This window comes from Seriola lalandi, unplaced genomic scaffold, assembly GCF_002814215.2.
Source record: "Seriola lalandi dorsalis isolate HSWRI2012SDOR001 ecotype SW California unplaced genomic scaffold, Sedor1 jcf7180002054916, whole genome shotgun sequence".
Classification (NCBI taxonomy): Eukaryota; Metazoa; Chordata; class Actinopteri; order Carangiformes; family Carangidae; genus Seriola; species Seriola lalandi.
In genome coordinates, this window is record NW_019525468.1 from 1,253,066 (window position 1) to 1,277,266 (window position 24,201).

At 41.3% G+C, this 24,201-nt stretch overlaps 1 protein-coding gene across 6 annotated transcripts in view; it reads left to right on the forward strand.

The window, feature by feature from the left end:
- adgrb2 (adhesion G protein-coupled receptor B2) overlaps nucleotides 1-23,812 on the forward strand; it is a 148,528-nt gene extending 124,716 nt beyond the window's left edge. For 2 of the 6 annotated variants that reach the window (XM_087169802.1, XM_087169803.1), the window contains 5 exons: nucleotides 64-777; nucleotides 3,416-3,451; nucleotides 5,515-5,628; nucleotides 16,027-16,080; nucleotides 19,109-23,812. In XM_087169802.1, coding sequence (XP_087025928.1) covers nucleotides 64-777; nucleotides 3,416-3,451; nucleotides 5,515-5,628; nucleotides 16,027-16,080; nucleotides 19,109-19,285 — 1,095 coding nt within the window. In that variant the 3' untranslated portion in view covers nucleotides 19,286-23,812. Of the gene's footprint in view, nucleotides 1-63; nucleotides 778-3,415; nucleotides 3,452-5,514; nucleotides 5,629-13,034; nucleotides 13,087-16,026; nucleotides 16,081-19,108 lie in introns of all 6 variants that reach the window. The other 4 variants (XM_087169804.1, XM_087169799.1, XM_087169800.1 and 1 more) reach the window with 3 other exon arrangements.
- The last annotated feature ends 389 nt before the right edge of the window (nucleotides 23,813-24,201 follow it).

The window sequence follows — 24,201 nt, forward strand, 5'->3', positions numbered from 1 at the left end:
GATTAGAGGTTATGTTTCCTCCACTGTCACGCTGATGTATTTGATGTCTTGTTTCTCCCAAAGGTTCCGCCCCTTGGAGGCCTCAATGAGCTGAGTGAGACGCCCCTAAAGAAGGAGGTGAATGTGGACCAGCAGAGACAGCAGGGGCAGCCGCGTAGCGGCGCTCCAATCTACCTGTGCACCGAGAGCGGCCTGGGCTGGGCGCGGCCGCCCGCTTCCTCCAACAATTCCCAGGATGGAAGTGCCGGAAGCGGAGGAAGTGGAGGAGGAGGGGGAGGAAGTGGCGGAGGAGGGGAGGGAGACTACATGGTCTTACCTCGTAGGACGGTCAGTCTCAAACCTCCAGCGCCCTCCTCCCAAGGAGGCCTGGGACTGGGGGGCGAGGACAAGCCTCTCAACATTGCGGTGGAGGATCCTCCCTTCCCTCCGCCTCCCTCTCCCCTGACCCTCCACCCAGCTGAGAGCGAAGCCTACCCGGCAGATTTTGTGCCGTCCAGTGTGGGCGACATGAACATCACCATGAACCTCAACCGCTCCTATGGGACGATCAAAACCATGCCCCACGGGCACGGCCACATGATGGCTCAGGGTAGTCTTGTACACTCCCACGGAGGACACATGCACACCCACGGGCATTCCCTCCAGCTGAAGCCCGGGCAGAGGCCATCGGTCCGACAGATTCTGACGGGGGGAACTACAGTGGAGAGAACCAGGACCCTGCCGCGCAACCTGGGCAGCACTAACGCCAACACCAGCCTCTCAGCAGGATCCCTGGAGGTGGGTCAGAGGTTGAAGGATGAGGGAAGGAAAGGTTCCCTGTGGTGGTGGAGCTTCCTCACTATGTCCACCTTTCACCTAAGCTCATTGGTTGAAGTTATGGATGTGGTGGTAGTGTGGCTATATATGTGAAGTTAAAGTGGTGGATTGATGAAGACGAGAGAAAGTGAGCGAGAGGGAGGAAATGCTCGACAAAAAAGGTTCAGTTCTTATTGTGGCATTCTGTCTATGTGACTGGGATTGTAAACACTTTCCAGCACTTAAAACAGAAATAATACCATTTACATTTAATGTCACTTAGTTAAAGAATGCTATTAAAACAAGCTGATTTGCATTCTGTAACAGTAAGACTACTTTATCCAAGTAACATTTCTTTTTAATCTGGGAAAAATTAGCTGTAATATTCTCTCTCATCTAGACAAATTAACTTGTGTCATGTATCTATGGCTACAAAAAGATGTGGGAAGAAGTCAGTTTGTATTGTATGGATTATATTCATACAGTGACATGAGTGTGGCTTTCAAGTAAGTCCAGCATTTATACACATTAACAATATGTCTAGGAGATGTGCTACGATAATAACACAGTTGTGACCCATAGAAGTCTGATATAAGAACGGCAATTATTTTCAGCTGAGTAGTATTTATGGCCGCTGACTGAAACAATGAGTGTTAAAATGAGTTATTCTCATAATGACAGACAGCGTCTTCTCAGTTTACTCTGTGTGTGTGTGTGTGTGTGTGTGTGTGTGTGTGTGTGTGTGTGTGTGTGTGTGTGTGTGTGTGTGTGTATAATGTGTGTATAATGTGTGTGTGATACCCCCTCCTAACAGTACAAGTTGGCATAGCAGATGGACTGAGACAGACAGGATCAGAGGAAATACCCCTGGTGAATGTCTTTCAGCCCACCTTAATTTTACACACACACACGCACACACACACACAGACAAACACATTGAAATACATACAAAAACAAGGCTACAAAAACATGGACACAAACACACACATACAAACACACACACACACTTTGGCATCTTGCTGACTCACAAGGTTGATTAAAGAGATGGAAACAACACTTTCACTGAAAAGTGCAGATGCTTCATTTAGGGCTGAGGACGTTAAGGACAAGTCATTAAAAATCATAAAAAATCACTGTCATAAGAGCTACGAGTGCACTCATGAATACCAAAAAAAAAAAAAAAATCTGCAGAGAAACCTGCGGGATGTAATTTACTGCTATAATTTTACCCTGTTTGAATATGCTTGATTTGGAGATGGATATCAGAGCGTGCCTCTCAAGATTAAATCACAGCAGAGTTTTACTCCCCAATTCAAACATGGTGACGCATAATGGAGGGATCACGCAAATGTACTCAGTGTTTCATTTCACTGTTGGTTTTTAGCTAAAGCCTTGTAAATTTTAACTCAAAATGATCTAGTCAAAGCGTGAAAAATACATTGACAGGGCATATTATCCAATCATCGTGCTGTAGAAACCAGTGGAGGGAGTTTTGAAATATGAATTACAACGAACTGTTGGATATAGAGGTCAGATTATCATACAATTTCCTCTATTTGATAAATGTATGCAAACTAATGGAAAACTAGTGTGTATGTGGTTGGGTATTTCTTTAGGATCATCATGCCATCAACTCACAGCAGCAAGGGAATTCCTTATGAATATTGAATGAGTGAGTTAATGACTGCTTTATGTGTGTCCCCATCAAAACATGCAATATACTGCACACGTACAGTATATGCATGTTGCACGTTGTCCATATTACAAAGCAAACTCAATCATGGAATTTCTCTGTTTAAGGTAAGGATTTCTCTGCGGGAGGGCGGTAATTGAATTGTATTTTATAAGCAGTGATGGGTGAATTCACAAAGTGCAGAGGACATCTAAGAGAGAAACGTAACTCTCTATCTGTTTGCATCCCTTTTACTTTTTTAAAACCTTGGCTGCCGTAGCATCAGATCAGCAACTCTGCCCTCACAAAGAATGAATACAGCTTTTAACTAACTGTGGAGAGCAGCTCCTCACCCTGCCAAATGCAAATCTGGCAGACAGCGAGAGCCAGAGAGGAAGTCAGAGATGGAATGTAATGCAATGTAATGTCAGGGCCAGATGAGCTGGAAATGTCTGCAGCTGTTAAATTGGTGGCTTGTGTGCCACTCTCTGTAGCCACGGAGGCACTTAAGAGGAGAGCGGTAGGGTCCAAACAAGATTAGAGGATGAAAACCATTTCTCATATGTTTGTTGCAGCTCTTTTAATCGGAATGTCTCCAACAAATTACCCAAAAATAGCAAAGAGGATGATTTATGCTGGAGTTGTAGTGATTGTATTTGAGACTATGTGAGCCGAGAAATTATTATTTCATTCTAATTCTGGGTTATTCCGCTTCACTAATCTCATTACATTGAAATAGACTGAATAATTTGCTTTTTGCTTTGACATTTGCAAGAATATCTGTATCATGTTGGGCAGCCAGTGCACATTAGCCCTCTCCTTGTTACTGAACAATGGCTTTGAGAGATCCACAAAGAGACTGAGATAGAGAGGGTCTAAAGTTCAATAGTGATCCAGGGGTGGTCATTGATGCTTTCTTCTCTCCCCCTGCCCCCCCTCCTCTTTCAGAGGAAAAGAGTACGGTACTCTGAGCTGGACTTCGAGGTAAGATCTCTGACCTCACTCCCTGTCATTAGCCTGTCTCTGCTTTCTTGTGCTTCTGCCAGGACTTGAGTAATGCATAGAGGAGCAAAAAGCATTGCTAAACCCCTCCCTTCGCACCTCTGTCTCCCTTGCATTTAGAACAATGAACTGTTTCAGATCTACCTTACATAGAATGCTGTTTCTCCAGCAGCCTGGCCCTGACTATTATCTGTCTTACTGAAGTCATTTTTGTGTCAATTAATCATAGAAACAAAACCACCACACGCTGACACGTACAGTGTTGTCATGTCATTCTCTGGTCTGGGTCCTGGCTGAAGAAACAGCAAAGTAGAGCGCTTTCTGTGTCTGAATGAATACAAGTAATTCAGTTCTGGGTCGACACGTTTGTGGTCGTAGTTGATTGGCTGGTTATATCTGTTGGATCGACGTGGGTCGGCAGTGTGTGAGTAGTATGTCTGTGTTAGAATGACCTGGGTGTCCTGTGAATCTCCAGTCTCTATCGAGTATGAGTCAAATTACTGTACCTCCCTTTGTACTGCTGCTGCTTTTTGTGCGATTTCAGTGTCATCTCGACTGCTGTAAGAGACTGGACATTCACCTTCCACCATGGAGATATATCTGTATACTGCATATAGAGGTTATGAGTGATGACAAGCTACTAACAGTGACTGTGGCTGATCCTTTTACTTATCTAGCAACTCATATGGAGAGTCAATAGTAGCTTCTGCATGAACAAGGAGAGTGGCTCTCCTGGAGATCAACTAATTTCTCATGAATTGACTATTGACTTTTGAGAAAGATGTTGACAGTAATATAGGAAAGGGTACACTTCCATGAGATAATGGAAGGTAAACCAATTTTCAACCATGTTTTTTCTGCCCACCGTCAGAAATTAACTTTAAAGTTTCTGAACAGTTCACAACTTAATTAAAAACATAGTCTTTTAGAGGAAATAAAACTTTTCTGAATATTTAAAGGGGTGCTACAGTGATTTAGTATTGCACTTAAAGTTAGGGGACTTGCAAGAGACACATTTCAAAAACAATAGTCAAACTCTGTGCAGCACAAGTTCAGATATCCTGAGTTTGAGTCCTTCGATTTGGTCCATTAGAACTCTACAGCCCAAGCCCACACAACCCTGATGACATCATCAGGGTTTTTCAGTGTGTAAAATTGGTGGAGTGCCCCTTTAACTGAGCGTTTCGAGTTTACTACCTAAGGTCATAGTTTATTTGGGTTACATTTGACATTATTGTATGACTCAAACAAGGATATGCCAAAGACAAAAGGGGAAGCAAAACACACAGCAGCAAAAAGACACATAGCAAGGAACAAGTAGCACCTGCCTAGCTGAGCAGAGATGAGAGCGCCCACTCTGAAGTCATAGGAGCCAGTGCTAAGCGCCAGTCCTGGCCGGTAAGTGTGTGGGTGTGAGTGCTGGCATCTTGCCCCTGTGTCACTTTCAGCTTTGCAAGCTGCTTTGACGATTAGCTACTGTCGAACAGCTCCAGCACTGCCCATTAGCACAGAGAGACAACAGCAGTGGCACTGACAAATGCAGTTTGCTGTCAGAGAATTAAAGATCTGGAATACAGCTGCCATCTAGACAGACATATTCAGAACACAGGGAAGGCATTTTTGTCAAATTTCCTTTCACTAGGGCCAGAGTTAAATTCTAGTCCATCTTTTAGACATTTAATGAGTTAGACAAAATCCTGAGTTAACAGGACCACCAGCTAGCAGGCACCAGTCTGTAACAATGGCATTTGTGTCAGTCATTTTCACCAAATTTTCACTTTAAAGGACTCCTCTGTAGTATTCCCAGTTGCCAAATTCTCAAAGACTGAAGAAGTGGATGATGTATTAGCATGAGCCAGCAATCTATTGATCTGTCGGCGTCCCTTTCTAACCTCTTTCATGGCTGGCATCACTGCAGTCCCTCAGCCTTTTACCCATTACCATTCCCCTGCCTGCCCATATATTGGCCCCCCCTTCCTTTTGCTTTTTTTTTTTTTGTTTCTATTTGGTTCATTTTTGCTGTCCCTTCCTTTCTTCCCTTCCAGAAAGTGATGCACACTCGCAAAAGACATTCTGAGCTGTACCATGAGCTCAACCACTCGTCCAAGTTCCACACCATAGACAGGTATAGCAGGGACGCAGCCATGTCCACATTCAAGGTAAGACCATTGCCCAAAAGCGGGATGGGCACCCACTGTACCTGTGCACCTCCACTCCCCTTCACACTTTGTCACAACCCGAAAACCCCACCCCGTTAACACAAAAGGATTGACTAAAGAATGCAAACATTGACTTCTGCGCAGATCCAAAAATAAAGTAATATGCTTCACAGAATTTGGTCAGCACTGGGTAAATATTATCAGCGACACTGCATTTATTTTTACATGCAGCTTTCAGACAATTATAGTCATAAAAATTCTGAGCATAGCTCCCAGTCATTTACAAACATGAGGTACTTTTGAAAGTGGTTGTATTCATTATGGTGTATTTTTTTCCAGCCAAAGCGCTGCCTTCGAAATGTGAAAACATTGTTTGCTCTAACAAGGGAACTTGAATGTAATGCGAATACTTTATATATTTTCTTTACCATTTGATTAATTCACTGTTGTACTTATTATCTCGTCCATGGAGAACTGAACAATAACTACCTCATAAATACAGCTTTGGAGGCGCATTGTATTTCTGCTTATTTACTGTAAATCCCCTTTTTATGTGTGATGTAATTGGCCTAAGCTTAATTCATTCTCAGTTTGGTGCCTTATTAAATACCTGTCAAAAAAGTTGATCACATGAGCTGTTAGCTGAAGGATAATCAATCTCAGCCTGTTAATGAAATCCAAATTCAGCAATTTAATACCTGTGAAACTATTTCTCACCTCACCTCAATGCGATGTTGAAAAGAAAAAAAAACCCACCACGTCTATACCCACAAGTGTTTTGTCTTTGCCTGTCACACTGCTTAATATGTCTGTTTAATGGATTCATTGTTTATGTACTGTATGTGACTGTTTTTCATGTGTATGTGTGACTGTGTTGGTGATTATAGTAGGTCGGTGTGTGTGTGTGTGTGTGTGTCAGTGGGGTGCTTGGGTGGGCACCTGTGCACACGAGACGCAGAAACATCTTTGAATCATTAATACACCATTAGCAGCAGACGAAAGAGTCCCTGCTTGCTCTGCACTGACCTTCAGAGGGCCAGTTTCATTAAACTTTAAACGCACACACACACACACAAACACACACACACACACACACACTCTCACACTCGCACTCATCCTCATCTGCAGAGCTTCAGTGCGAAGAGCCATGATGAGTTAGTCAGCCTTGATAGGTGTACTTTCCCCTGGCATCGGCGGCACGCTGGTTCACATCTAATTTACACCGCCAGTAGAGGAACAGAAGCCAGCCTGACATCTCTCATATTCCCCTTGCCATGTAGCCACACACACACACACACACACACACACACACACTACACACACACACCACACACACACACAAACATTCTGCCATTTCCCAATGCCAGACTGGCCTTTTCCTTCACTCCTTATTTGCTCAACATCTTGATCAAGATTTTCAGAAGCGTTGGCTGACTCCCCATTCATTAATGCCAAGCAAATATTTTATGGCAGAGAAGAAAAATGGCAGGCTGCTTGCAAAGGCATGAGCCATATATTAGAAGTCTGTGGTTCTTAACAGTTGCGCTGCAGCATGCTAATGTGCCTCAGAGGGAGCTCAGGTGTGCTTTGAGATTATGCCCAAATGTAAAAGAAATGAAAGGCCAGCCACAAATAATGGATAGGCTGTATTTAAACCAATTAAGACAAATTGGAATGCATATATCCTCTGGGCTAGTGACGTCACATAAGTTATGAAATGAAAAGGCAGCATAGATATGGCTTACTCATCCAAATCTATTATGTTAAAAGTAAGTAGGCAGTTCACTTAACTGTGAATAATTACACGGATAATGCTATCAGTGTCGGGCCTTTGACAGGACCCAGCTTGAGTTCAGCTCGGCTGTTGTCAACATCTCACTTTGAGAGTCACCCCCAGACACAGACATGCTGACTATACAGTAATTATGGAGATGAGAAGGGTCTGTGTGTGTGTGTGTGTGTGTGTGGGTGGGTGTGTGCATCCATACACTCGCATATTAGTGTGCCTACATGTGGCTGAAGGCCTGTGTGTAGGCATATGATTGTGTGTGTTTGTGTGTGTGTGTCCAATTTTATTCTTTTTGTTTGTGTGTTTATTTTTATGTTTGAGATCAGTGTGTTGTAATGCCTGTGTTTGAAGCACATAAACCGTGTGTAGGAGACAATTACTGCATGAGTAATGATATAATCGTTTCATAATAACTTTAATAACCTCCTTTCTATGCCATATGACAGACACTGACACTGATTTTCACATATATTACATGAGTGCTGTGATTTAATAGCAAACCTAATTGCATTTCACAAGGATATCTTCTCATGGATGGACACCCAAAGTACTGTGGAAGCTGATAACCCTTAACTTCACATGGCCAATTGACTTAGTCAATTAAGGACAGGCACTATTGCGCACCTCACCTTTAAATGATGACAGAGGTTGGCCTGGTCCGAGCAATACTAGTAGAAGGAAAACCTTCACTCCCGCTTACCTGCCTAATGATGAGTCATCTACCTCAAGCAATGATGCCGCAAAACCTCATTTACCCCCCTGACTTTTTCAGGCCTCTCTCTCTCTCCTTTAAAATGCCTAAACAGTATTTTAACCCACACCCTAAACACCCTGAAAACCTTTCTAACCACCGTGGCGGGTGTTCATCCACCACAGGTTCCCCCTCCCCCTCCACCGAGGCACAACACTGAGCCGTCGCTAGTGCGCAGAACGTCCCTCGTTTACAAAGAAAGTCAACGTAAGACATACTAAACCCCACATAAACCTTGTGCAGTAGAGCCCCTCTAACTCACTCTAAAGCAGGCCGATGAGTTGATGTGCTACATGTCACTGTATGTGTATCCCATAGTTTGCCACTGTTTGTTCTTCAGCTGTGTTTTCATGCAGCAATAATGTACACTTTACATGTAATTGACTGTTGGTTAAACCCCTCCCGCAAACAGTGATTGTGCAGTCATAGTTTAACATGTGTAACTAGCCATGGCAGGCCTGTCAAGCTTTGGATTTCTCCACAAACTGAAGCAGTGTGTGTGCGGCTGTTGTAAGTTATGCTCTGTGTTTACAGTATGTAAAGTTTTTTCCAAAACCAAAAACAAAAGAGTGAAACTTAAGGTGCGATCGTTAGTTATGTTGAGTTAGCTAGTTTAGTGTGTACAGTAACTGAGCATAACTGTGCCAAGGAGCATATCATTAGTTTGCAGAGTAGAAGTCAGATTAAAAAAAGAGCCTTGTTCATGACTACCACTTTCACCGTGTGTTACTTTGTACTGAAACCTGGTCCAGAATGCTATCAGGGTTTAGGCTAACAATAGCAGTACATACATAGATGCTGAGGATCCTGACAATTTGCCTGGGACATGCAGCTTTTGGCTTTAATCTTTCATCATGATATCATGTATGTATGTAGACATCAAGTGCATAGTTTAAGACACTTCTTTGTAGATTACCATTTTAAAAACAAGTTAGCAAAAACATAAAAAATTTAGCCCAAGCGATTTAAATCTAGCTAACCTTAATGCTACCTAGCTAGCTGAGTTGACGTTTACCAACTGAAAATGAAAAACCTGCTTTTGTCTACCTCTATTTGAAATCAAGGAGCCATTGTTTCAAAAAAAAAAAAAAAAGAAAGAATTTAGGTGGTAAATCTGCTGCTGTTATTGTGAAATGTGTATGTGCTGTGTGAATTAGTGTGAAAAGCTTGAAAGGTAACTCGGGGGTGGAGATTAGCGAACAGTCAGTTCAGAGCATGGTGCTTCAGTTTAGCATTATCTACACATGCAACCTCAAAAAGCCAACTGTTTTAAGAGTATACACAAACAGTGTCAAACTATCCGTTTACTCCATGTAGCTATTTATCTACTTCCTGTTCGCACTGTAAAGTAGTAGTAAAGTGACTGTATTTGATGAGCCTTAATGGTAGATGATCCCCTAGTGGTGTAAAAGTTTGGTGCATCACAGCTTATACCCCATGTTCCTCAGCATTCATATAATGAATGCTAGCCACCCCCTCCTCCATCAACTCCTGTACAAATTCATGGTGAAATATACAATCTGGACTCACTATAACCAGAGAGGTGGATTTGTAAGGAGGTCAGATGCAGGAAACGATTTATCTTCAATGATAAAACATGGGGACTTTTTTGCTGTTGTTTTGCTGTTTTGGTTTGTGTTTTCATTACTTTAGCACACTCAGTGTGCTGTGACAATCCACATAATCACTGTGTCCATTTCAGTGCCTGAGTTAAACCTTATGATGTAAACATCCTAACCAAGTGATAAATCAATTCATAAAGACAATGACCCATCCAAACCGATTTCTAATCACCTCATAAACCATGATATTCTGTTCATAAACTAGCTCATTGGCACTGAAAATGACCAAACACTATCCACTTTGTATGGGTGCTGATGAGAGACTCTCAGAAATATGACAAAGGCTTATGGGGTCAGAAGAGACCTGATCCCTTTTACTTCTGTGGAAAGGTAGGATCTCTGTGTTGGCCATGTTGAGGAGATGAGTGGATATCAGAAAATGTCCCTCACCTTTTTTTTTAACTGTTCATCCTATCCAATTTTCTGTGTAAGTGCAATAGGCTTAAAGTGGTCTTGGGCATTACATGTGCCACACAGATAGAATCCACATACCTCAATCTCTCAATTTCATGCTTTTCTTGTCTTTCCTCCTCCTCTCCATACCAGCCCCTCACACTTGTTAACTCTATGTTGCCCGGTAACTGGTAATATTTCCCACACTGATAGCTAGAGGCTGTTAAGTAATAAATCAATATTACACTGAATAGACGGAAACGAAGGGGGATGCAGACTGAAAAAAAATAAATGTACATGTTGCCCTGTTACATATTCTGTTGTTATTTTTGTGTTTTTGTTAACATATGTATGACCTTTAAATTCTACTCGACACTGCTAAACTATGACTAAGAAAGGTCACTTCCGGGCTGTGACACAACATATATCTCTCCTGCTTCTGTTCGTATTTTTAATGCATAAAGATGTATAGCAACCAGAGCTACAGAGGTCACGGTGCAATAATGTTAACTTCTTAGCTAATGTTTTGCTTTGTTGAGAGTGGCTGACCTTGAATCAAATGCTTTTAATATATATACATACACACATATAGTTGAGGATAATATTTGTAGTGTTATATTATATATAATATACTTTACTCAATATACATAAGTGGATAGAAAGTGGGCTTCACATTAATGTTAATGACAAAAACAAATTCAAATCCTTTTCTGTTTTAAGTATAGTGCATGCGCTGACAGGGGCCATATGGCTAGCAGAGGAATGGAATCCATTTTCATTGTGTCTCCCATAATGGAGACATGATACAAATGGAGTCAGTGGGGTTACTGAAAGACAGAGTGGATGCAGTGTGTATGCAATGCAGTATTTTTTAGCATTAGTGTCTGCACTAATGTTGAGCTTCTCGGCCTCTGTCATAGTGGAACTAGCCCATCGTTTTCTATCCTCTCCACAGGGTTCAGAAGGTCATAACACAAATTTGCATGCGGTGCCCAATGATGCAGTGTCTTGCCTCTCTGTGTGTGGGATGGACGGTGTGTGTGTGTTTGTGTGTGTGTGTATGTTTGAGAGAGAGAGTTTGCACTGCATAATGGCCTGGCTGATGCATTTTTTAGCTCTCAAATGGGATATATTTCCATCCCATCGTCTGCTGTGTTCTTGATTAAATGAAGCGTGCTTGACTTCCCTCTCCAGATAGACAGTGAGGAGTTATGCTGAACGCAGTGGGATGGAGAAAGAGACAAAGGAAACAAGTACCCTACTTTGTTGTGATTTCACTCATGCTAGATCAGAGCGGGGACGGCGAACAAATTTCCGATTATGAAAGATGTATTTGCAATTCAATCTAAATGGCTGTAGGCATGTGTGTAAGTTCTACAATGGAATCCTAGTCTACTAGGCCACATATGGAAATATATTGTGGCATAGTCTAAGAGGGTTCTTCCATTAGCCTGCCCCATAAAAGAGAGGTGCGACCTGGGGTGCTCTCTTTATGCATCCTCAGTTAACATTAGTGTCTGTTATTGACATTCTCACAATGTTTTCAGGCCAGGAAGTTTAGGAAAGGTAATGTGTATGCTTTGAGGATGTTTCATGTAAAATGAAGATGTATAATTTTAAATGACAAAGACCCAATTTTTGTTGATTCAGTGAGGGCAATTTGCCTGCACTTGCAAACCCCATAGGTCTTGATAGTCAATTTGCTGGCATTAAGCTAAGGGGCTTCAATTTCACATTCCAGCAATAAAGCAAGTCCTCCTCTCTTCTTCCTCTTCATATCTCATTCTCCCCTCTATTCATCCTCCCGGCTTGACATTTTCTCTCTTGCTGTCTCCCTCCTTTTCCCATTTCTCCCTCTAAACTGAGCCCTCGGTGGCACGTTTGAGGCATTAATTGAATAATTAATTCCTCTCATTAGCTTGTTTTTAATTATTTCCTTGCCCCCATCTCCGAGCCAAGTATAAACTCATCAACTGTTTTCATCCTTCCACATAAATTGCCCATGAAAACTGAGGGCTGGCGAAGTGTAGCTTTAGCACACTGGCTCTATCAGTGGCTCCTAATGAGGGGACGGTTAGCCCAGGCGGAACAAGCCCAACACTGGCTTCGTGCACCAACAGGCACAATACTAATTTCGCTCATTTAGTGTCCTTGGGCCAATTAAAGGGAGGTGAAAAGGGCCGAATCCACTAGCTGGAACAGTTTTCACTATAGGAACACTGGCCTTGGATTGCATTGCGCTGCACTGCGCCGGCCCAGACAGCGGCGAACCAAGCCTGTGTGTCTGATTGCTCGTTTGTTTGCAATGTGTTGCACTAATGGAATTTATTTGCCCTACATTCTCCAGATTTGGCTCCTTTGAAGGGCCTTATTACTTGTGACACAGTTTCCTTCCCAGCTAAAGGGTAAATGGTGCTAAAGACTGCCATGGCCAGTTAGTCTATTTTTGTGCCGCCTAATAAATGACGCTGGTGTTGATTTGGCAATCTGGATTCTATCATTATCTTGATGATATAATCATACAAATAAACAAACGCACAGAAACCTTGAAATACTCCAGTTGTGGTTCACTGACAGCTGTAAAGTCACAGAAATGTTCTGGTATCCACTCAGTCTACTCCTGCATTGTTTGATGTTACTTTCATTTTCTTCATGTATAAATGTGATTTAAGTTTCATGTGGGCCTCACACACTCACACTCACTGTATGTCTTTTCTTTGCCTTACTGCTACATTTTTTATTGATTTGTTTTTTTTTGTTGTTGTGTTGTTGTTTTGTTTGTGTGTTTCCTGTTTTATGTCCTTTGTTGGCTGACTGGGCCTTGTGTTGCATGCTTGTTGTCATGTCCCAGTTTGAATGTAGCCAGACAGTCAGCAGAGCCATGGGCATCCAAGTCAACAAAGGTAAAGTTAATCCACTTACCCGCAACCACCTGTCCTCCCCATCATCTCTCATAGACAGCCTGCCACATTACTTACCCACATCCAGACACAATTTCCATTCCACGGTCCAAATGAGGGGGGCTCTGAGTGGCAGAGAGTGGGCCACATCCACCAGCACTGTTGCAGAGGCATCCCGAGAAGGCTTTAGATGTTTGTGCGGTAGCATCTTTTTTTTTCTAGTGTGTACCTTCCGACTGAATCCGTACAAACTGTTTTTCTTTATTTAGCTTTGTCATGCTTGCAGCATTGTCTCTCAGAACCTAGAGTAGTTTGCCTGCAACTTGTATTGCTGGGCAGTTATAGGCAAAAATTTCCAATTGGCGACTGTTGCTCTATTTACTCCTGCAATGCCTACAAAGGTATTATAATATATATAGTATAGTATTCCTATGATGCCTCCTAAAAAGCCACAGTGGAGTATTGTAGGTAACTTGTTAAACTGGTTGACACTGATCAGGTATGATATCAGTCAATTATAATCCATACTGCAGGTTCCAACACAACCAGTGTTGGTGCACAAGCTGTACTTTTAGAGATGAAATATTTAACCACGTTTGACACTTTGAAGGTTGATGAGGCAGAAATATAAAGGTACTCATTATGGTGATTTAAACTGGCCAGAAAAAAAAACTGTCTGTCATAAATTGCCATAAGCTCAGCCTATTGCAGGTAGTTGAAAACGCTACTCCTGTCGCCCAACCCTGATATATTTGACTTTTTTATGTGGTATAAAAGTCAGTCAAGAGCAAATATGATAGAGGAAAAAATAAAAGACATAATTTGCCATCCGGAAACGAGTAAAGTAGAGCAAAAGAAACTATTAATAAATAAAGTAGATTAGTCCTTATTTCCAGATATCTATTTGTTTTGTTTATGCAGCTTTTCGATGGAGAAACTATAATTAAATCTTTTATTTAAGTAAAAGCAGTAATATTGTAATATAAGAATACTACAAGTCCTGCTTTGAAAATGTCATTTAAATACTTTAAATACTGTTACGTTATTACTGTATATCTAATGTTATTGGATTGTAATTATGGATGCACTGATGTTTTAGTAACATTTTACTGTTGTAGCTGGTGGAGATGGAGGTACTACTTTATACGGTACGATAAGGTATGCATCATAGTGCATAAACTGATCTTATGTTTAGAATGGGGAATGTTAACATGTAAAGTAGAAACTAAAGCCACCAGATTAATGTGGCGGAGTAAAACGTTCTGAATAATGTGTGTTTAAGTACAGTAACTGAGTAAATGTACCTAGTTACATCCCACCACTGACGCAGCTGCCAAATATATTTAAACCGTCAATAAATGTAGTCTAAGCTAAGTAATGAGCACATCACACATGACAGTAAATCAAGACACCCTGAGGCAATCTGCTAAGACATAGAAATGGTTTTAATCTCCGAGTGGGTGAATCTGAATCTTAAATCTTATATATCAACAGTGAAGGATTTGTTTTTCTGTCTTTCTCTGCGCACACATATAAAGACACACTCCCAAACACTTTCATAAACAGCTCTCCAAGACAGAATGATGTGCAGTCTCGTCTGCTTCTTTTAACAGAGAGAAAGAAGTGAAATAAGAGCATAAAACTCTGTGTGTGTTGCAGAAACTTCTTTACAACAACAACTTCAAGCCAAGATAAATTAAAAAAAAAAAGCCATACTGACTGGTCAATATTACCCGACTTGTAAGGGCCACTGTAGGGAATCAAGCTGGGCCCAGACTTTAGGTAGACTGGGATTCGGAAAGTACAAATGACATGAGCGCTCACACCAATCCCGTAATGACTGACACACGCGCGCGCACACACACACACACAAATGTATTGAGCTGCTGGCCAGTCAACATAACTACCAAAGGAACTGCAACACCAAACACTGTGAGATTCGTATTTACTTCTTTTCTTCTTTTTTGTTTTTTTTTTTTGCACTGCTGTTGCTGCATTCATCACCAGCTCCCACGCTGACCAGCCCAGTAGGAAAATACTTGTTACTTCTGAACAGCAGTGCATGTTGTGAACAAAAACAAACTCCGGACCACCCATCGTGAGGAAGACAGGGACATAAAAAGACCGACTGATAACACTGCAGAAGTACAGCAGGGGAAGTTAGGATCATGTGTATAAATCGGGGGCAGAATGTACAGATTCAGCAATGTCCACTTTATTACCTAGCGTTCACTATTTAACGTGTTAACACAAAACAGTATAAAATCAATAATGGAGATAGTGTAGATAGCGTCTCCATGCACTTATAACCAGATTAGTTATCCTCTTTCAACATTATTTAGAAAACATGAGCTGTAAAGCCTCCAGCACTGCACAGTAGAGTCACTGTTACGGCTTTTAGAATCAGCTTACTTTTTTACGCCCACATGCTGTCCTTTTCTTTTATCCTTTTATTAGACGTAGTTGCTATTAGTCGTGCCTAGCATGTAGAAGTCTTTTTCCTCCGCCCTTGCCTTTGCTTCCTCAGTTTTCCTCTTCAGCTTTCACAGGTCAGGATGTTAAGAACAAAACAAAAAAAACACCTGTTTCAACACAGCTCGATTATGTGTGTATAACCATGCCGCACTGTTTCTGTTCGTGTATGCGTGTTGTCAGTGTGTACACGTGTTATGTTCTCTCATGAGAGAGCTGGTGAGAGGGGATTGAGAGATGGAGACAGAGAGAGAGAGAGAGAGAGAAAGGGTAAAGTGTGAGCACAAAGCAACGACTGCCTGTTCACCTGCTGAAGGTGTGGGAACAATGCTGTTGTTTCAGGGCAGAGTTGTCAGTGACTGTGACCCCCCCCCCCCTTCTCTCTTTCTTTCCCTCTCTCTATCTCTCTCTCTCTGTCTCTCGTTACCCTCCCTCCCTCCTTGTCTTCTCCCTCCCATTTCATCACCACAGAGGGAAAAGCGATGGAGCATTTCGTCTGCCGGAGGTGAAAAGAACTCGTCGAGTGTAAGTAGAGGGGTTTCTGGCAAAGAGAGAGAGAGAGAGAGGGATGAGATGGGGCTTTGGGGCAAGGAGGGAATAGAGGCAGGCAAGAGATGGCGAAAGGGAATGGATAGACACGCAGTAGCAGCACAATCGCGTTAGCCTAGTCTCCAAGGGATAAAGTTGGGCTTAACTGCAGCATTACCCACACTCCTGCATTACAAAATGTTCCTTCGCCAGCATTTAGCATGCAAATTGGCTCCCAGATTATGCCTTTTGTATTCATTTTACCAACTGTCAGGCTGTGACGCAGGGAGAATGATAATCAGGCAGATATTGCCCCCTAGCGCTTGGGCGACGATCATCACACTGTAAGAGGGGAAGGCAGAGCTGTGCTACTGCAGATCAGTGAATGAACCGTGTGTGTGTGTGTGTGCGCGCGCGCGCGCGCTCGTCTCAGATAGACAGGGTTTGAGGGTGTGAAAGGCTCGACGTGAATTACACGTGAGTACTATTGACGAGGAGGTAAAAAAGACAGGAAGGCGGGATTGTGGGGCAAGAGTGTAGAGAAAACAAAATGACAGAAGCTGAATGAAAGAGCTGAGTTGTTCTGAGGTAGATCTTAGGAGCATATACAGTAGCGCTCTGTCCTCTAATGGATTACATGCAGTATGTACAAACAGGAACATTGATGAATGGGGGTGAAGGACATCACAGAATTTGCTCTCAAATCCTCTTTACAAAGCATTTATTTTAGGATACGGTGCTGAAAATTCTGCGAATATTCATATTCTGAATGTTCATTTGGAGCATGAATATTCAAGCTTCACGAAGTCCAAAAGCTCTGCTGCAGCTGGGTCCATCATGTCTGTGGAAATTATCACGAGTAGTCTGTCTTTTCTTTTTTTCTTTTTTTTTTTTTGTCTTTCTATGTTTTGCTCCACCAAGACTCATCTGGGCTGGCAATCCCTCATGTCTTTTCCCAGCTCGTATCTGTGAAATCATTATCTCCACGAGATAACGAGTCTGATTTGAATAATGGCCCTTATCTGATGCATAATGCTACCTCTAATTCTGTTTTGAAGCTAATCCCCCAACATGTATTTTACATGCATGGTGGGCACAACTGCGGACCACATGCAGAAATCACAGACCCTGGTCTAGCAGGGTTCATGCTTTTATTTGAAAAGTTACTGATTGGGAGAGGTGGGAGATGAAAGAGGGCAGGGATCATTTCTCTAAATAATAGCACAGATTTTTTAGAAGATGGAAAAATGGAGAGGTGTCTTGAAGGGCAGGTAGGTATGGTGTTGCTGTTTAGTATTTGTAAGGTTAAATAACTTATAAGAAATGGCACTGAGTGGTGAGCCTCTCTGTGTGTATGTTGACATTTGCAAAGGTTAGAGACATAAGATCAAAGCTTCTGTGAGTGTATATTTAAATGAATCCATCTCCAAATCTGCACACAGGTCAAAACTGTGGTTTCCAGGTACTGCTTTTAAAGGAATTTTTTATATTATTACAACTTGAGTCTTATTTCATAGTGCTGGCATTGATTTCTACCTATTATGATAAAACTGTGCTCTCCAAATTTGATTGCTGAAGCAATCTTGTCTGACATGGCAACAATCATGAGCAGCCAGATAATCAGACAGGTTGCAAACAAGCCAACAGTTTAGTCTGATTATCTCAACCCATTTATTTTAAGGCCAAAATGTTTGTAATAATCCATCATCGCACGGGAAGGGTGTGTGTGCACATAACTGCTGTGAGTATGATAGGTCAAATTGGAAACATGAAATCAGGGTTGTATTAACCCACCACGGGGACCCAGGGCAAGTGTTAACTGTAGGCCCCTGGTTCCCCATCATCGCACTTCCCCAATTTTGTTTGGTTAAAATTTTGATTGGAAGCAAAGTTATTTAAGAATATCATCTGTGCATTTTAGTATATCAACAAACATGCTTTCTTGAGAGTCAGTCCGCTGTTTGTTTAATCTATAGAAAAACAGAACTACCTGCCTTCCAAGAAGGAGTCCAACATATAAATGCTCATAAAATGGCAAATTGTCATTTTTACACTTCAGATAAGAGATATAATGTGGTGATTATTGAGTTTTAGAGGTGCTGGAGGGTAGATTTAGTTGTTTTCTAACCAGCTTTATATTTAATGGACAGAGAGTTATGAATCTCTTCATGTAACTCCACCAGACAGCAAATAAGCGTGTTTCTAAAGCATGAACTATTACTTGAAGATACTGAAATCTGCATCAAAAACATGCAAAATTGTATGATAAAGGTAATAATGATGGAATAAGTAAAAGAATAATGCCCTTACCAATTTAGTTTTAGTTTAGTTTTGTGCTTTAATGCATATTCAAACACAAGTTTGCAGTCAGTTGAATTACCACAGTACTTGCTGCACAGGTAATCTAGGACTTTTGTTGCCCTTGGTTAGTGTCCGGATTTGCTCAATTGTTAATCTGGGAGTTGGTATGTAAAATAGGAGGAATGTTGAGAACAGATCATTCAGGTAATACTGCAACTAATCTTCCTTTTGTCCTCCAAATAAGTTTAGCTAACCTGGTGATTTATTTAAACACAGTGTGATTGTCTAATATAACTGTTTGTGTACCTGTTGTGTAATGTTGCTACTGTCATCAATTGAGATTAAAATGATGTCCAAAACCATGAAAATACCACCCATCTTATTTGAAACAAGAATTTAACTTTAACTGAGACTTCGGGCTTTATCTTACACAAAACTTCGCAATTCGGCGCCAAGCGTTACGCAAGTGTCTTTCAGACAGTCACAATTGTCATTTTCCAGTCCAGAGATCATGTTGTTTAAAATGCATTATCAAGATAGTACAACCCTTTTGAACCATGCGCCTGGCACAGCGATCGTTTTTTCCACCATTGAATTAGCTAAAGTGGATATGGACACGCCCTAAAGGCACTTTGGACCCTGATTTCGAATTCCATGTGGCGCCTCAGGTCGCAGCTAACCTTTCCTTACATGGCCCCTTTTCCTTGTCCTTCTTCTCCATCAGGACAAGTCAACCCCGGAGGACCAGAGCTCCTGGGACAGCTTCAAGACCATGACTCCCGAGCTGTCCATCGTGCCTGGTGAGCAGAAGGATCGAATGGAGCTGCACAATAAGAACTGGGACTCCTCCTCTGCTAACACACCCGACTCATCCGAGGGAGACTTCCAGACTGAAGTGTGAAGACACGCAGATGTACACACACTCACTTGAATACACACACTCTCATGCTGAGATACAGTACAGATGCACACAGAGATACTGAACTTCTGAAAAGCTATACATAAGTACATGATTTTTGGCAAAGATCTCACACACACTGCTCCCCGTCTCCTGCAATGTGCTCTGTCGGATCCCATACTGTATTTGTTTACTTCTGCAGTGGACAGACATGGAAAGAAGACTGTTCTACTCTATATTTTCACAAAGACTATTGAAAAGAAAGAACAGGGGCTTGACACGTCTGTGATTGAGAGAAATTTTTAAATGAACTTAAAAAAAAACCTATGAAAACTTATTTCTGAGAAAAATGTCTTGATTTTATTCTGGAGAAAAAAGAAAATCTCTGTCAATTGTTTGATGATTTGGGGGGTAAAAAAGAAAAAGAAGAATATTTCTGCACCGTTCAGTTCTTTTTATAGCAAGGGGAAAAAAATCTCACTGAGGTTTCTCACACTGGTAGCTCCCCCCTAGGCACCCTGCTTTCATTTATTTCCTTTTCCCTTCTAATGGATGACGACAGCATTCAATCTCTCAGTCTTTCCTTTTTTTTCTTTTTCTTTTTCTTTTCATCATTTTGGATGGATAGGGGATGGGAAAGAGCTGCTCATTGATATGTGCCATCCTCTCTGCTTTTTTCAGGTTCCAGTTCAACAATCCCATCCATCCATTCCTCTCACATCCTCTGTGTCAACATCGTATTCCCCCATTTTTTGTGTGTATTTTCTATGCTTTAGTTTAAAGAATGTCCTTCCGTATGGTTTGAAACTTTTAATGAAAAAATAATACGACTGAAACAAATAACTTCCAACTGAGTTGTGTTCTATGGTTTAACTGTTGAAGAAGAAATGATTTATTTTCAGACTGGTTTGTTTGGTTTTTTTTCTTCATTGTTTTTTCCCTTTTTTTCATTTCCTGAGGATTAACCCATGTGGAACTTTAAAAAAAAAAAAAAATGATTTAGGACACACACAGCACATAAATGTGAGCTTGCTTTCTGAGGTAATATGCTCTGCGTGTCATCTACCCATGAGGGAAAAGAAGAATAGTTATTGTCATGCAGATTCTTTTTTTCCCCTACTGCTTGGAGATAAAAGGCCTTTAAAGATTGCTGCATCTGAATCCATTTCAGCCATCACCAATCATAGTGATGCCAGAAAAAGATAATATCTCAGTCATTTTCAGCCCAAATGGAATCTATGCTAGCTCTGTTTAGCATCTCTCAGCGTCAAAAATGTATGGCTTACAGTGAACTATTGATCAGTTCAACGGGGTAACTCTTTTTCTTCTTTTACCAACAATTTAAAATCACACATGACTTCCTCTGCTTTCTTCTACCACCTCCTTCACTTCTCTCCTTCTCTGTTCTGCTCGTTCTGCCCACCCTCCCAGGAGGCATGAAATCTTGATTTTAGCAGTGAAGCCAGTTGTATAATTCCTCGTTCACATGGATCCCTCTCTGTATGATTGTATCCTGCACTTGTGAGCGCAGCAGCTGCAGAAAGAGAGAGCGAAACAGAAAGAAAGAAAGTCACACATAAGGCAACAAGGTGACTTGACACACTGAAGAGGAAAAAAAAAAAAGCCAATAGTGATTCTTTCTACTTGACATTCTACATCCGTACTTCAGTCACTACAAGAGGACCACCAGTTTCCTGCTGTTGCTACATTAGCAAATCAGCCCTCCACACACCACAAATACAAATCAAATCAAATTTATTTATATCAAAGGTTTAAAACAACCAGTTGACCAAGGTGCTGTACAAATTTTAGGCATCAAAAGTAAAAAGGCACAAGTAATAGAAAAGGCACGAATAACAACAATGAATGCCAATGATGAAATACAAGGCAATATCAAAATATGTGCAAAAATGTAAAATAGAAAACAGAATAAAAGATCACATAACATTTGATTGAAGAAGACAAACGGCTATTCCAAAGCTTTGGAGCTGCCACTGCAAAGGTGTGATCTCCCTCACCCACTAGCCCCAATCAGGGAACAATTAAAAACAATTCTTCTTAGGATCTAGAATTGGAGTATGGCCAGAGGAGTATGCACAGGGTTGCCAACCCCTTGGCTTTAAAAACAAATAAAATAACCTTGAATCCAATCCTGTTTTTGACAGGTAGAGCCAATGGAGGGATGCTAGTACTGGTGTAATGCAGTCTCTTTTTCTGGTACTAGTTAGGAGTCTCGCTGCAGCATTCTCCTTCAGCTGCAGGCAAGACAAAGAGGACTGACCAATACCCAGGTACAATGAGTTGCAATAATCAGCCTTGAGTAGATCAATGCAATGGTAACAGTCCTCATATTGTTGAGAGAGGGGATGGACTTCAGTTTAGCAGTGCTGAAGATAGTAGCCTTTCACCACAGAGTTGATCTGTTTGTCAAATGTCCATGCAAAGTCAGAGATGATACCAAGATTCCTGGCATGGGCATGAAAGTTTGATGTAATTGGCCCTGAGGGGATAGCTATACTTCTTGTGGTGTTGGGGGGACCAAAAACACTTGTCACTTCTGTCTGGTTGTCATTCAACTGAAGAAGTTCACATCTTGGTGGCAAATAAGGATGGATGTCATAGAGTCAGAATCCCCCAGATTCAATGGAAGGTATATTTTCGTGTCATCAGCATACCAGTGAAAGGAGACGTGTTTAGGGAAGATAGAGCCTAAAGAGAGCATAGACCAAGCAAATAAAATGGGCCCTAAAATGGAACCTTGAGGTACTCCACATGTGATTGTGGCACTAGTGAAGGAGAAGGTTCAAATCTTAACAGAGGACCTGTATGTTAAGTAGGAGGCCAACAACTTGAGTTGGATGCCAACCTGGTCCTTAAGACAGTTTAAAAGAATGCAATGATCAACCGTGTCAAAAGTTGTGCTGCAGTGTGAAAAAATTAAAACAGCACATAGACCTAAAGACAGCAGTGGTCATCTGAAACCGAGGCCTGATTGGAGTCTAAATAAGACAGAAGCTGTGCGTAGACAACTTTCTCTAGAACTTTGGATAGGAATTGGAGTTTGGAGATTGGACAGAAATGATTTAGTTCTGCTTTGTCAAGGTTAGACTTTTTAATATTTTTAATACAAGACTGCATTCTTTAAAACAGGACAGGACAGTTTGATTTGCAAGACTGTTATTTATGATTAGAGAAATTGAAGGTCCAACAGTGTCCAATACTTCCTTTGGAAAGTATGTAAGAAAATATGTACATTGTAACTTTTATGGCTCGATAACTTTTCTTTCCATGGTCAAAGCAGCTCTCTGTAGAAAGAGATGAGAGACAATTTAGCATGTGTGAGAGAAAATGGTCTCCAAGGAAAAAGATCCAAAAATATATATAGAGAAAGCTAGAGGTGCAGATTAAGAAGGGGGAGTGCTCAAAACAGTAATTATCCAGGGATGGCGATTTGTCCTGACATTTTCCAATGCAGCCCTCAAACCATCTGTTTAAAGATCCCTAATGTGGTAGTAGTGCAGCGCAGCGCAGATGGCGAGACAAGAGTGGGGCCCTTCTAACCTTTCAAGCTAATCAGCTGATAGGCAAACGTACAGCTCGCCTCCCCCCAGGGGAGCGAGACAGGTTCGGCCTCAAGTTGCCCAGTTAAGGTCACATTCACCTGACCTTCTGTGAAGCTAAGGATCCAAATCTATTGTACAGTGTGTCCAAACCGAAAAAAAGCAGCACTCCGAAAGCTACACAATCTCAATAAATGGGTGTTACTCTATGACAGAAAAAAACAAATGAAACAGATTTGACCTTGACACAGACAAATTAGATTTTTTTTATTTGTAAAACTGAACATTTTAGAGAGAAATGTCTAGATGAATCTCCATAAAGCCTTGTTCCCATGGTAACTTGCAGAAAGAAAGTAAGTAAGAAAGAGAGAATGCACTCTAAGATTTTGTTACGTCTTATCAGTGAGATTTTCCATATTTTGTCATTTTTCTCTCAGTCCTCATTGAGTTTTCAGGCTCAATAAGAGACTGGATTTTTACTTTTCATCCTCAAGAACGGTAAGTGAGATGCTGCTCAACTGACTGAGATAGAGATGTTTGACTGATTATTCAAAGGTGCCACCACTACTAAGGATCATCTTGCATCTTGTTTGCTACGAGAAACGCTGATGTGACTAACATGAGATGATGCTGGTCAGCTGGTCAGGGTATTTCAGCTATGTTTTCTTCTTCTGTTAGATGCCTGCCAAGCTCAGAAAAAAATATACGAAACACTGATAAGCAAACCTGCAAGTTTATTCCATGTGGAAGCCAATTTCTATGTTCACTTTCACCTCCACCCCTTCAGCCTTTGATGCTTAGGTGTAAACCGACTGCTACAACCATCCAACATTCCAGTTGATTTATTTCTGACAAACCCTCCCTTTCCTTTTCTCCCTCATTTTTGTTCTTTTTATACATAAGATTGTACAAAGTAGTCCTCTAATGTTTTCATAGTGTCTTTTTATATGAAAATAAATTTTCAAATTGATCTCAGTGTCTCATATGTGCATATGCGCAGCTTCAAGGGCATCTGTGGATGAGAACGACTGGGCTCTTGATTTGCAGTGTACTCACAATCCCATGTTTTCATAATATCACTCTGGGTTTTGGGCATGACAAACTCTGTTACCCAGAGGCATTGAAGCTTAACTGTGACCAATCAGAGGCCCCGCTGGTCTGTCTGAAAATGTAAGAGGAACAGTTCTGTGGGTTTGAAGTTATGTTGCATTGGAATAACCAAAGGGGGAAATGTCAACTCAAAGTGATTATTTCATTAAAAATGTATAAACTTTGAGCGATATTTATGCTAATAACAATCCTCTTCCAGAGTGGAATTTCCCAAAAATGGTTTTGTTATGTAATATGGTGAAAATAGGA